The sequence below is a fragment of the Embiotoca jacksoni genome, unplaced genomic scaffold, assembly GCF_022577435.1.
Source record: "Embiotoca jacksoni isolate LCO1_2020_lvr unplaced genomic scaffold, fEmbJac1.0.p SCAF_16, whole genome shotgun sequence".
Taxonomy (NCBI): Eukaryota; Metazoa; Chordata; class Actinopteri; family Embiotocidae; genus Embiotoca; species Embiotoca jacksoni.
The window spans coordinates 11235452-11247783 of record NW_027185296.1 but is presented as its reverse complement, the minus strand read 5'-3'; the positions used below and the strand labels follow the sequence as shown (position 1 = coordinate 11247783).

The window sequence follows — 12332 nt, the reverse complement described above, 5'->3', positions numbered from 1 at the left end:
AGGCAGAGGTGAGTTGTTGCAATGTTTAAACCACATATACATCTTTAGTTTGGCAATATATTTACCCTGCTGTTTTGCCACATGACCAATTGAATATTATAGCAACCAGTCTGTTCAACCAGTCACTCACTGCACATTTTTGTTTATTTGTTTGTTCCCAGGGAGAACAAAGGGAACAACCCAGTGTCCCAGCCATGCACATGGTTTCCAGCACCTATACTTAAACAATAAATATGTTTAATACAACTGTGTATGTTCTCTACTTGGCAATTCTAAGCAAACAATGTTATACTACATCATCTCAAAATACTGTCTGCAGCATAGGTAACCGCGATGCGTCGTTACACCGTTGTTCCTTCAGCCCCTGTTACTTGATCTTTTCAGGCTCCTTGTCAACCATCGTCTGGTTGGTCAGCCAGCAGCTGCTTGTCAGTCTTAAACTTGAAGTATCGCAGAATCTTAGCTTCATTGCTCTCAACCACTTTCAGCGGTGTGCCCCGCTGGGACTTGAAACGTCAAACCCAGTCTTGACACAGATGTTCCTGTACTATCCAGCTGCTTGGTTGTGCCTCTCAGTGCACGCTGTCCCATCTTGCATACACCCTGCCACTATGTGCTGGACTGTCTCAGGGGCCTCTTTGCACAGCCTGCACCTTGGGTCCTGTCTCTATGGATACGGTGCTGCTTGGGGCCTGTTCTTCTGCTGCCATGATCACAGCTTCTGTACTGTTTTTCGGGACGGCCTTTTCTAAGTCACTGGTAGGATTTTTTTGATGTCATCCACTTACTCTATCTGCCGATGGTACAACCAATGGAGGGGCTTGGTCTCCCATGAGATTCACTTTTCCTCCTCTCTGTCTTCTTATGCCCGAAGCACTCTTTGAGCAGTTTATCTTTCTGATGTATTCATGGATGCTCCTTGTTTTATCCTGGATTGTCGCTCTGACACTCACAATAGAGGAGAGAAATAAATGTTCAAAATTGTGCTTTCACTTCACAAGAGTCAATAATGACAGCTCTATCTGTCTGTCTGTGTGTGGGTTATATTTAGTTTTATCTATATATTGAGTGCCTCATTTATTTATTCCAGGATTTATTTTATAATCATATTTATCAATTTCATAGGCATATTTATTTATTTGTGTATGTGTGTATTTACTTATTCAATATTGACTAAAATGTCAGTCATAGACTGTACACTTTTTGGTTTTCTTTGCTGTTGTGACGATCGAATTTCCCCACTGTGGGATCTATAAAGTCAAATTTAATCTAATTTAATCTAATCTAATCTAAAAGGGATAGCAATTCACAAACATCACTTCACAAACCAGGCCGGGACGGTGCTGCCTTCACAGTTCCTCAAAAGTCCGTGATAACGTCCCGTTATATGACAGCTGAATTGTTTTCTGTATGAATTAAAAACGTGTTGAAAGCTTTCCCTGTTTTCATTTTGGATTTGTCTAAACAACTATAGATCGTAAACTATTATCATGCAGGTAAAGGTGTAAGAATATAAATAGAAAAAGAAACGTACCTGCATTTAAAACAAAAAGAAGGTTATTTTGACGATCAACCTATCTTAAACAAAGTTTGAAGAGGGAAAACACAATACAAGCAAAATAACAGTTTCCCGTTTTATTTAAAACCATTCATTTACTTGTGGTTGGGTTCACGTGTTGTCTGTTGCCTATTTCCGACGACATGTAAACGCAGCCCGCTGTCCCCTGTGACGTCATCTCCTCCTGCTGACCGCCGCATATCACAGCTCGATTTGAGCAGTCGGCTTCAGTCACAGCAAGTAAGTTGTGGTCGCTGTCCTGTTCGCAGAACTTCGATCAGTACATGGTACGTGTTTCCTGAAGAAGGGCAGACATGAGCGGCCATCATCGCCGCGTTTCGTAGGAATAGAGGTGACGGGACAGGCTGTCCGTTAGGCAGCCATAACTGAACTTGCTACCGTTAGCTGAAGCTAGTGGAAGTCTATTGGACTGGCTCAGTGTGTCGGGCTGCAGCTACGACAGCACCTGGTTAAACAGGAGGTTTACCAACAGCATACATGTACCCTGTGGTCCAGGGGAACAACACAGCCCCAAGGTTGAATATAAGGGAGTGAGAAGTCCGATAATACTGTAAACACTTAAGGGCTCCCCGATGCCGAGCTGGGACAGGACCCCGTGGTGGACTTGTGTTTAGCTCACCGGCGCCCCCTGCTGTCGCAGTTGTGATTTACAGACAAATAAGAGCGAGCAAGGTTTGACCACCACAACCAAACCTCGCCACGTTCACAGTTGTTCAACATTATATTTCGCTTGTTTTCCAACTCAAATTGCGAAAAAGAAAGACCTGATATTAAGATGACAAGCTGATATAGCCTGGATGTTTGTATTAGTACCGCTTTGAGTTTGGTTATTCCAATTTCACATTAATGTCTACTTAATTTGAAGTGCTCTGCATTATTTTTTTACATGTTGTTCTTTGGTAATAGATTTCCTCTTTTATTTATCCTATGTATGTATTTGTGTTCATGGTCTGGCAGAAAAGCAATACAAAACCCCAAAATACTTAATTTAGAGTAATAGATAATGGAGACGTAGAAATGCACCATATTTGCCTTTTTCCTTTATACATGACTTTAATGATCGATTACTTGCACAGTCCTGCTTAGCCAGACGGATTGCCATCGCACTGTGCCAGCCGGCACTGGAGAATAATCTGTCTGCACCCGTATGTCATTCTGGTTCAGAGGAAAACGCTCTGGCTTGTTTGTAGTTCTTTAAACTAATCACAGTTGTCTCGGGCGGTGCTCCGCCAAGGGTGTAGTGACAGTGGCCTTACAAAGTAATGTCGAAGGGGAACTTGTTATGGTGGAACATTTGTACGTGGGGAGGCGAGCCCTGGCATTAAAGGAAAACTTCAGCAGTTTTCAACCTAGACCTTATTTCTTTTTACCATCATTTTGGAGGAGCACTGCTGTGTTGGAGTACAGAAAGTGTGGCTTAATGTTGTCCAAAAGATTAAAAGAAAATTCAAAACAATGGTTTGTGTTTACGCATTTCCAAAGTATGCGAACAAAATATCTCACAACACTTCATGGACATTCATAGAATACCTTGTTTGGATAGGGATAGATAGGTCATTATTGCATTTTTACCTTCTCGCATTTTTCTAAATATTGTTTAAGAACAGTCAACAATAAATATTATCACAGTATTTGTTCTCCAGATCCACTACCTGAAGATACAAGTCTTTTTTTTTTTTCTTTTTTTTTTTTTCAAAACTGACATTCTATATAAGTATTTGCAAAAGATATCTTCTGTCTCATAAATATGAGATAATGTATAATAGACTAATAGGGCAGGAAGTGCCAAAGAATCCTGTTTTTTTGTATTTCTACAGTATCAAAGTAATTCAGTGATACTTGTCAGTACGCCCAGTTGCAGATAGCAAAGAAGAGCTTTTAAAAGCTAGTTTGACAAAGTTTTTCTAAAATGTGAAGATATAGACATAATAAATGGGGATTTGGGATTTGCAAACCGATGTGGAAGCGGCAACATCGAACTGATCAAACAGCCTGTGTGACAGGAGCAAACATGTATGCAAAAAAAACTACCAGTTAAGCTGGAAGAGCGAGAAGGAAAAAGCAAATTCAGTGTTGTTTTTTCCCCCCCTCTGTTTTTGTGCAGCATGAGCCTGGGGCGACAGCTCCTGAACTGCTCCAGGTTTACATGCCATTCAGCTCATGTAACCTGCAGAAGGAGGATTTGCACTTCACAGGTGAGTCCACTCCAAAAAGCATTGAAATGATCCACCCTGTGTCATATGTGCTTGGAATTTGGCAGGATTTCACATAGATCGGACATTATTTAAACATACGATGTAAACTGCTGTCTTAGTGTTGTTGGAGAATTTGTAGGTAATGCAAATTATACATTGATATATTCGCAGCAAGCTACTGAGCAAAGTCCTGTGAATGCTATGTACCGTAGCAGCCTCAAGTGGTTGATGATTATTTTACTTCCACCACACTGCTCCCTGCACAGATGCAGTATTTCCCTCAATGCTGGGTGCCGTTGTTAGATCGTTGTCGTTGCAGAAAGCGTTGAACATTGTGTGGTTGAACACTCAGTCAGGTGTATTTTGGTTCTGTGTTGCAGCATATAATGATGTCACGGCACACTCACGCCAAACGAATTGAGGGACTGGATAAGAACGTGTGGTAAGTGAACGGCGATTGAAACTTTTTGTCCGTTTGTGTGACAGCAGGATACGAGCTCTACTAACAGACCACAGATCGGGTTCCCATTTTAAAATGCTCTGGAGATTAGATTGAAACATGTTTGCAAGAATAACTGCTGAGTCTGAATTTTCTTTTGCAACACAGTACCGGCTGGAATTATTTTTTATTTCCTCAGGCTGTCAAAATATGGTTGCTGTTTGTTTGCTATGTGTATATAAGGCAAAGTTTCACTGCACCATTCAGCATTGCATTGTGTGGCCTCAGCCTTTGTGGCGAAGGTATGTTTGCATTGCAGAACACTGGAGCAGATGGATTTAAGCTGTTATATGTGTCGGCGTCTCTCCCGGCCGCGAACCCTTCAAAGCCTGAAAAGCATGTTGCCAGCTTCATTTAGCCGCGGTTTGTTTTATGAAAAGAAAAGTATCAAAAGGTGGAAAATAACTAAGGCGGTACCCTTCATCATTACTAAAGATTTGGTGTTTGTTGCAACAGTGGAACATGAAGGCTTTAAAAAGCTGCCAGAAATCGACACCGTGGTCAGACTGGTCAACAACTGGCTCACCAAAGGGACTCATTTAGCAAATTTTGGCCTGTTTCTGTTTGCTTTTTATTTGACATATTTTTCATTTACATGTTAATATACTAAGCAGTTGTATATTTTTATACAGGGCAGGTCTGTTTTTTTTTTGTTCTCTTTACATTTTTTAAAAAATATTGTAATGTCTATGTATTGCATGTTTTGCCGCTTTATATTTTCACACCCGTCTCTTTTGCCTTTTATGTTGATCACAGTTTGAACATTTAGGACACATCGTAGAAAATACTGAGATAGCTCAGATATTGTGTATCAACAATGCAAAGATATGATTTTTGGTCCATATCAACAGGTGATCTATTAACTATATGCATGATGCAATATTCCATCATAAATGTTTGGATATGTGAAATCTGTATGAACTGAATATGTAATGAAATAAGATGGAACAGCTGCATTAATTCAGTAAACAACGATCCGCTCATTACGAGTAACTTATTATTGAGTTTTAGGTTGCAGCTTTTTGCATCTTTGTCTGAGAATTCCTACATTTCTGGACCTGAATCTACAGCAGTGCACACCGAGTCATTTTTCATGGACCTTCAAATGTAGAAAACATTCTTTTTTCTTCTTTTTTTTTTTGTGACTGTTGCATTTATTACTCAGCTTTGCAGTAGGTTTGGAGTATAGTAAAGTTGGTATGCATATTCAAGTGGACACAAGAATAGTGTTTGCTTGTGGGGGGGTGTAACCATGAAACACTTGTGCAGCTCAGACTGTGGTAAATCTGTTTTAAATAGAACAGGGTCCCCACTCACTTGTCATCCCATCACTTGAAAACACCGGACTCTAGATTTACCTGCAATTTATGTAGCATATTTTGACAATGTATTTATTTACCTACAATCCTGGAGGTTCACATTCTTTTACAATTCACATAATATTGGATCATTTTCCTCAATAAGTGAGTGACTAGGTATAATGGTTTTGTCTCACTGGTTTATTTGGGATCCCTTTAACTAATTTTAAGACTTGAATGAAAATCTAATGATGTTTTAGGTCATATTTATTCAGATATATAGACAGTTTACAAACTTTTAAGCACCACTTTAAGTTATTATTTTGTAGTTATATCAGATGTAAGTTTGAACTATTTTTCATTTAATAAAGCTACTATTTTTTTTTTTTTTTTTTAAAGTAAAATACAAATACAATGAGGAGGTAATGAATAACTGTTGGGACCAACTTTTAATTTAATCAGTACAAAAGCACTTTATTAGCGATATCCTTGAAATGTATAGCTAACAATATGGGATGCAGGAAAATAAAGGATATGTAAGACAATGCGTTACCAACATATCTGTATGCTTAGGTTTTCTTCCTCGGTCTACTTATTGCACAACACTCAAAATCCGAGCCTCGTGAGCTTTCTTCTGTCCAGTAATGCTTTTATATCTTTGTCATTTCAGGGTGGCGTTTACTTCAATGGCAGCCGACCCGTCCGTCGTTAACCTGGGCCAAGGCTTTCCAGACATCCCTCCACCTTCGTATGTCAAGGAGGCGCTCATGGAAGCTGCATCAGTGGACCGGATGAACCAGTACACCAGAGGCTTTGTAAGTCGGATTTACTGTACAGTGACTCATGCAGGCTGCTAAAAAAAGAGAGAGCATTTCTTAAAAGTCTAATTTAAAGGAACACAACAATTTGAAACTATTTCCGCTGGTGTAAGTAATTTAGGACCAAACTCCCGTTGTGAGACTGTTGCAAGAGTTCATGTTTAAAAACAAAATAATGCTGTTGCAATAAACCATTTCCCTCAAGCTCACTTTGAGAAATCGGTGTTTCCCGATGCCTTCTTTCTCGTCTACGTGTTGTCAGGCCATTTCACCCCTCAGTTTACTGTAAGATAGTTCTGTTTACTTGACAGATAATTGATACTGCAGTAGGTTGAATGGAAACAATGTGGCAAAGAGGATACCTTGATACCGTATAACTGACATATTTAGCACAATATTACTTAACCAACCGGTGAAGTGTGAACAAGTGCAAGGTCACATTTTCTGTCAAGATCAGATTTCCCGATACAGTTTAACAGGTGAATTAATGTTACTGTTACGACAAGTCTAACTGTCAATAAGTAGAGGTACGTTTTATCAGTCATAGTTGGATAGTATTTACATTTTCATATTCACATTTCTAACTAACAGTTGAGTATTTGGTTGTGGGATGATTTATCACTCTCGTCAGAACTCTCCATCCTGTAAAACTGCAGGTTTTGAGATAGGAGTTAGCATATCAAAATAAAGTGTACATTATAAACACATTGAAGGAGTTTCTGGAGCCGGAAGTTCAGTATTTGTTGTTTGCACTGTTTGTCTTTTCTTTACCATGCGTCCTGTTTTGATTTAAAGGGTCATCCACCTCTGGTGAAGGCCCTCTCTCAGGTTTATGGGAAGGTCTACGGACGTCAGATCGACCCCTTCAAAGAAATCCTGGTCACAGTGGGCGGTTACGGTTCCTTATTCAGCACCATGCAAGGACTGGTGGAAGAAGGCGATGAGGTGAGGACATTTTTCTCCCTCAGTTTATATTCAAAAACATTCATATATGAACTCACAAACGTGCTCTTATTAAACTATGTCAATCTGTGTCATGTCCCTTCCTCCAGGTCATCATAATCGAACCTTTCTTTGATTGCTATGTCCCGATGGTGCGAATGGCCGGGGCCAAACCTGTGATGATACCTTTACGCCTCGTAAGTTCGACCTGGTGTTTACATCAGAGTTTCCGCAGTGAAATTCAACCTCAGACTATTTTAATACCACATGGAACTGTCAAACCAATGGGGACAATACACCTACAAGAAGTTCCTGACATGTGCACCACATTTATATCAGGACCTCCCAGCTGTGGGAAACAAGAAGTCCTAGTTATATAATAAATCAATTAACATGACCTAGAATTAGATAAATGGCAATTTTACTCACAAAAAAAAAAAAATCCCACTTTTAGTTTTGGTCTAACGTCATCTGACAGCACATCTCAAGAACTGCGGACTCCCTGATCCATTGAGTGTTTACTACCAGCTGCTGTGGCCTGAGGATGTTTGCGAATGTCGGGGGCCGTAACACAAAATGTCTTCTGCCAAATATAGAAGTCCGGAAAGAAGACGATCACAAGTGCAGACTGGTTTCTTGACCCAGATGAGCTCTCTAGTAAATTCAACTCCAAGACAAAAGCCATCATCATCAACACTCCCAACAATCCTATCGGGAAGGTAAGTACACGCCATCGCTGCCGTCGTCACTCACTGTGTGCGACAAACTTGCTGACTTGACATGACAGAAAAAAGACAAGTGCTTTCAGTAGTTCTTCTTCTTCCTGCAGGTTTTCACCCGAGATGAGCTGCAGATGATCGCAGACCTCTGTATTAAACACGACACTCTGTGCTTCAGTGATGAGGTTTATGAGTGGCTCCTCTACAGAGGGCACCAGCATATTAAGATTGGTACGTTTTCAGTTGAACACACCTCTTAAACAGACAGAAAGTATAAGTGAGTAAGTAAGAAAAAAAAGTCAGTATAGAGGAGCAAGTTGTTATCATATACAGTCGTTGATATTTAATAATGCAATTTCCTGAATTTGGTGCCCACGGTTACAGGGGATGGGAGGTTTTAAAACATGCACTCGGTGCAGATTTCAGGTCCAGTCACACCTGAAAGTGGCACAACAGACTTCTGTCACGTGTCCTCTTTATTGTTCGGGAAGCTTGGTGAAGAAATACTGGAACAGGATGCTATTTTGGCTTGCAAGCTAACTGCTCACATGCCAGGTAGCTGTTAATCTACTGGTTCTCGCTCAGCTCACACGTTCGCCTCCTTCATTTATGAACTCTTCATGGATTGTGTTCGGTCGGCTCTAGCTTGAAAGCTCTACCTCTATTTACTTCACTCTGCAAGCGAGACTGTTGGAGGTAGTGTTGTGATTTTGTCCTTCCTTTGCCTCCACCTGCCGTGAGGAACACTTTAAATATTTCTTATGTATGTATCAGCATAGATTCTGCAAAAAACAAAAAATCTTTTTTGAGCATAAAATGTTTTTAGCGTTGGCAACTTAAAAATACGTAATACATCTTTAAAAGATTGTCAAATACATTCAAATGTTCTGAGATTTGAATGTTGTTTTTTCTCTTTGCAGCCTCTCTGCCCGGAATGTGGGACAGAACAATTACTATCAGCAGCGCAGGGAAAACGTTTAGTGTTACTGGATGGAAGGTAAGAACAATGTGGATTTAGAGCCCAATTTATAATATTCACCAATCGCAACCTTTCACACTGTGGAATTGACATTTGTGTCTTGTAGCTTGGTTGGTCTATAGGACCGGAGCACTTGATAAAGCATCTTCAGACCGTCATGCAGAATACTCTGTACACATGCCCGACACCTTTACAGGTAAGTCTTTTTTTCGTTAGAAAACAAATGATAACTGATATTTACTCTCAGTCTGAAGCCTCCGGCTGTGTGTTTGTCTTCAGGAGGCCGTGGCACACGGTTTGCTCCTGAACTACGAGCTGATGGGTCAGCCTGAGTGCTACTTCTCCTCACTGGCAGAAGAACTGGAGGGAAAGAGGGACCGCTTGGCCGCCATTGTGCAGGAGGCCGGTATGACTCCCGTCATCCCAGAGGGAGGCTACTTCATGCTCGTGGACGTCACATCTCTCAGTGAGTTTCTGCACTTTCAAACCAACATCATAAGCACATTTAGTCAAACTGTGTGCTTCTTTGCGTGACATTGACCTATTACTGAATATTTCTCAGTTTAAATATTGATATTATTTACTTGAACACAAAAAGGAAGAAATTACTTCTTAAGGACATCACACGTGATCGTTAACAGTCAAGAAAAATACCTTCGATTTGGATGTTTGATCTCTGGAGTTGAAGAATGTGTGTGTGTGTGTTAAATTTATAACTTTTCACATTTTAAGATGTAGAATCTGAATAAGAATGCCCACACACAAGTAAAAACAAAATGAATGAATGAATGAATGAAAAGATAAATATACAAATAAATAGCAAAATATAGATCAATCCAAATAAGACAAAGACTATCTACAGTCAGGTTCAAACATCCGAGACAATAAACAATCAGAATTGAAGCAACATTCATATCAACTTTCAGCCATTGTTCACCTGTTATGAATATGGCTGTGTATCAAGTTTCCAGCAGAACTGATTCCTAAGTTGTGATCATGTGGAAACAATGCATGTGAAAGTGTCAGCAGCCAAATTGTTATTTTGAGAAAAGGGCGACTTTATAGAATAGAAAAGCAGCTTCATCACAGACAGTGTTATGGAGTTGACCCTCCTTGTCCCTTTGCCCTACAGTGATTCAACAGATGGACTCTCCTCAGTACATCTAGTTACCGATCATTTCCAAACTCCTACTGTTGAAACACAACCAATCTCTACTATTAGCATTATGAGCTGCCTGTTCTCTGTTCTCTACTTTTATTGCGTCATTTTAGGACCCAACAGGCAGAGAAAAATCTCTTAAAACCTAATGTAAATCTGCTGCTCTGCACAATACAATACAGTCTGTGACTAACTGGTGAGAGTATTGCAACATTACGCAGCTAAAGAAGCTGATCTTTTCCTTGAAAATGAGTTGGTAGAGTCCAAAAACAAAACAAAAGAAGAGTGAGACAATCAGACATACCTAACATCCATCAGATGGGCAAATAACTGATTCCAAATGATGAACATCTGTTTCTGGTGCCCCCAAGTGGTCAGATCCATTATGACAGGTTAAATACATTGAGGACTTGTGATCAGCAGCCTCTAACCCGACTAGTGAACTTTAACCTCTGCTCTGTTTATTGTAGACCAGGACCTGTCACATATGGCAGAGGATGAAGCCTATGACTACAAGTTCGTGAAGTGGATGATTAAAGAAAAGGTAAACATACTTCCTAATTCTAACACTCACATTGCAGCAATGTGTTTTTATTGATTTATTTTCATAATACATTTAATACAGAAACTAGCAGCCATTCCAGTCACAGCATTCGTTGGGGACGAGTCCAAGAAGGAGTTTGAGAAATATATTCGCCTTTGCTTCATTAAGGTAAATAGAAAGTGTCCCATTTGTCACAAACTTGAAACGCACCACTACAGAATCACCCGGTATGTTTGCTGAGGTGCAGTTTTATTTCTGTTGAGGAACACACGCTGTCTTTGTCCTAACAGCAAGACAGCACTCTGGATGCAGCAGGCAGCATCTTGAAAAACTGGAAACAGATTTAAAGCCATGCGGTGTCTGAAGACCTGAACTCTTGAACTGCGTGGTCAGCCTGAGGGAACTGAAGTGGACCGCACTCTCACTGGAAATTAGTCAAATGTGAAGAGAGCAGGTTGGAGTTGATGGTCAAATGTGTGTCCGTAGTTTGACCTGTATGCTGTGTTAAGAGAAAGGATCCCCAACTCAACATGACTGGAAGAAATACAGTAGCTCAGATAAATGCCGAATGAGATGTTATTTTTCTCCATCATCCCACTGAGCATAGTCAACCCTTATTCATTCCTGTTGTTATTCTGTATTGATTCGTTCTGTATTTTTAGTTAATATTTGCACAGGGTTGTAATATTAGACACACAGCAGAAGTAAACAAAGGACTGCTGGGACTGAACCAGTCTGCTGTCACTGTGCCTTCTGTGTGTCTTTTGTTTCCAATAAAACTGTGAAACTCCGACACATTAATATCATCTCCCTTTGAAAAAACAATCTATAAATAAATATGTTGACGTAGCTTCTTGTTTTCTCACACTCAGCCCAACACGAGAATTTGATCAAAGAATATTCTAATATTCATAAAATATTTCAATAAAGGATGTTTTCCAGTCAGAACAATGATTTGGAAGGAGCTCTTTTTTTGTTGTTGTAACCAACCATTATTAACATTTTCAATATATATATTTAAAAAGGAAAAGAATCAAAGTTGAGTATGTGAATTGATTTACATAAAATACCAACGTCTTCCTGTCACGTGAACGCTCAAAGCAGTGTGCTGTTGCTCAAAGCTTGGTCCTCTGCTTTCGCGAGTGTTGTACTAGTCTCCACAGTGTCCATAAAGTGGCCTCATCATGTGTTATTCTCAAACTACAGAGGCGGCTGCAAAATCAAACCAACCGGAATTGAGTTTCATACGTGGAACAACCGACTAAATGAGGTGGGCGGCCATATTTTCTTCTGGTCAAAGTAGGTTTTAACTTTAGCTAACAAACAGCCAGTGCCATGTGTTAGCCGGCTAACTGGTCGACTCTGTGACCATCGCATGGGGATTAACTTCCCACCCTTCAAACCCTCAGCAGCCGCGCAAGAAAACACAACAGGTAGTCTGTAAACACTCACCCAGCACTCTGACACATGTAGTGCAGCAGCTCTGCCTTAAATTCTACTTTCATGAAGACATTTCCAGTTTTTGTTGACATGATTGTTGTGATGAGTCCACTTCGTTTATTATTGAGCTTGCAGTTGGAGGTACTGATGTAGGCTAACC

General features: G+C 40.1%; 1 protein-coding gene across 3 annotated transcripts; it reads left to right on the top strand.

Moving 5' to 3' along the window:
- Positions 1-664: 664 nt before the first annotated feature.
- Positions 665-11686, top strand: LOC138199034 (kynurenine--oxoglutarate transaminase 3-like). Of its 3 annotated transcripts, none has more exons than XM_069150923.1 (14): positions 665-759; positions 3684-3774; positions 4155-4216; positions 6242-6386; positions 7185-7334; positions 7442-7528; positions 7928-8050; positions 8161-8281; positions 8971-9047; positions 9136-9225; positions 9309-9495; positions 10659-10732; positions 10814-10900; positions 11023-11686. In XM_069150923.1, the coding sequence occupies exons 2-14, from the start codon at positions 3685-3687 to the stop codon at positions 11077-11079; spliced, it is 1350 nt and encodes a 449-aa protein (XP_069007024.1). In that variant the 5' UTR covers positions 665-759; position 3684; the 3' UTR covers positions 11080-11686. The 3 variants fall into 3 exon arrangements, with proteins under 3 accessions (XP_069007024.1, XP_069007022.1, XP_069007023.1); XM_069150921.1 differs by lacking the exon at positions 665-759 and adding an exon at positions 1727-1798; XM_069150922.1 differs by lacking the exon at positions 665-759 and adding an exon at positions 1767-1845.
- The last annotated feature ends 646 nt before the right edge of the window (positions 11687-12332 follow it).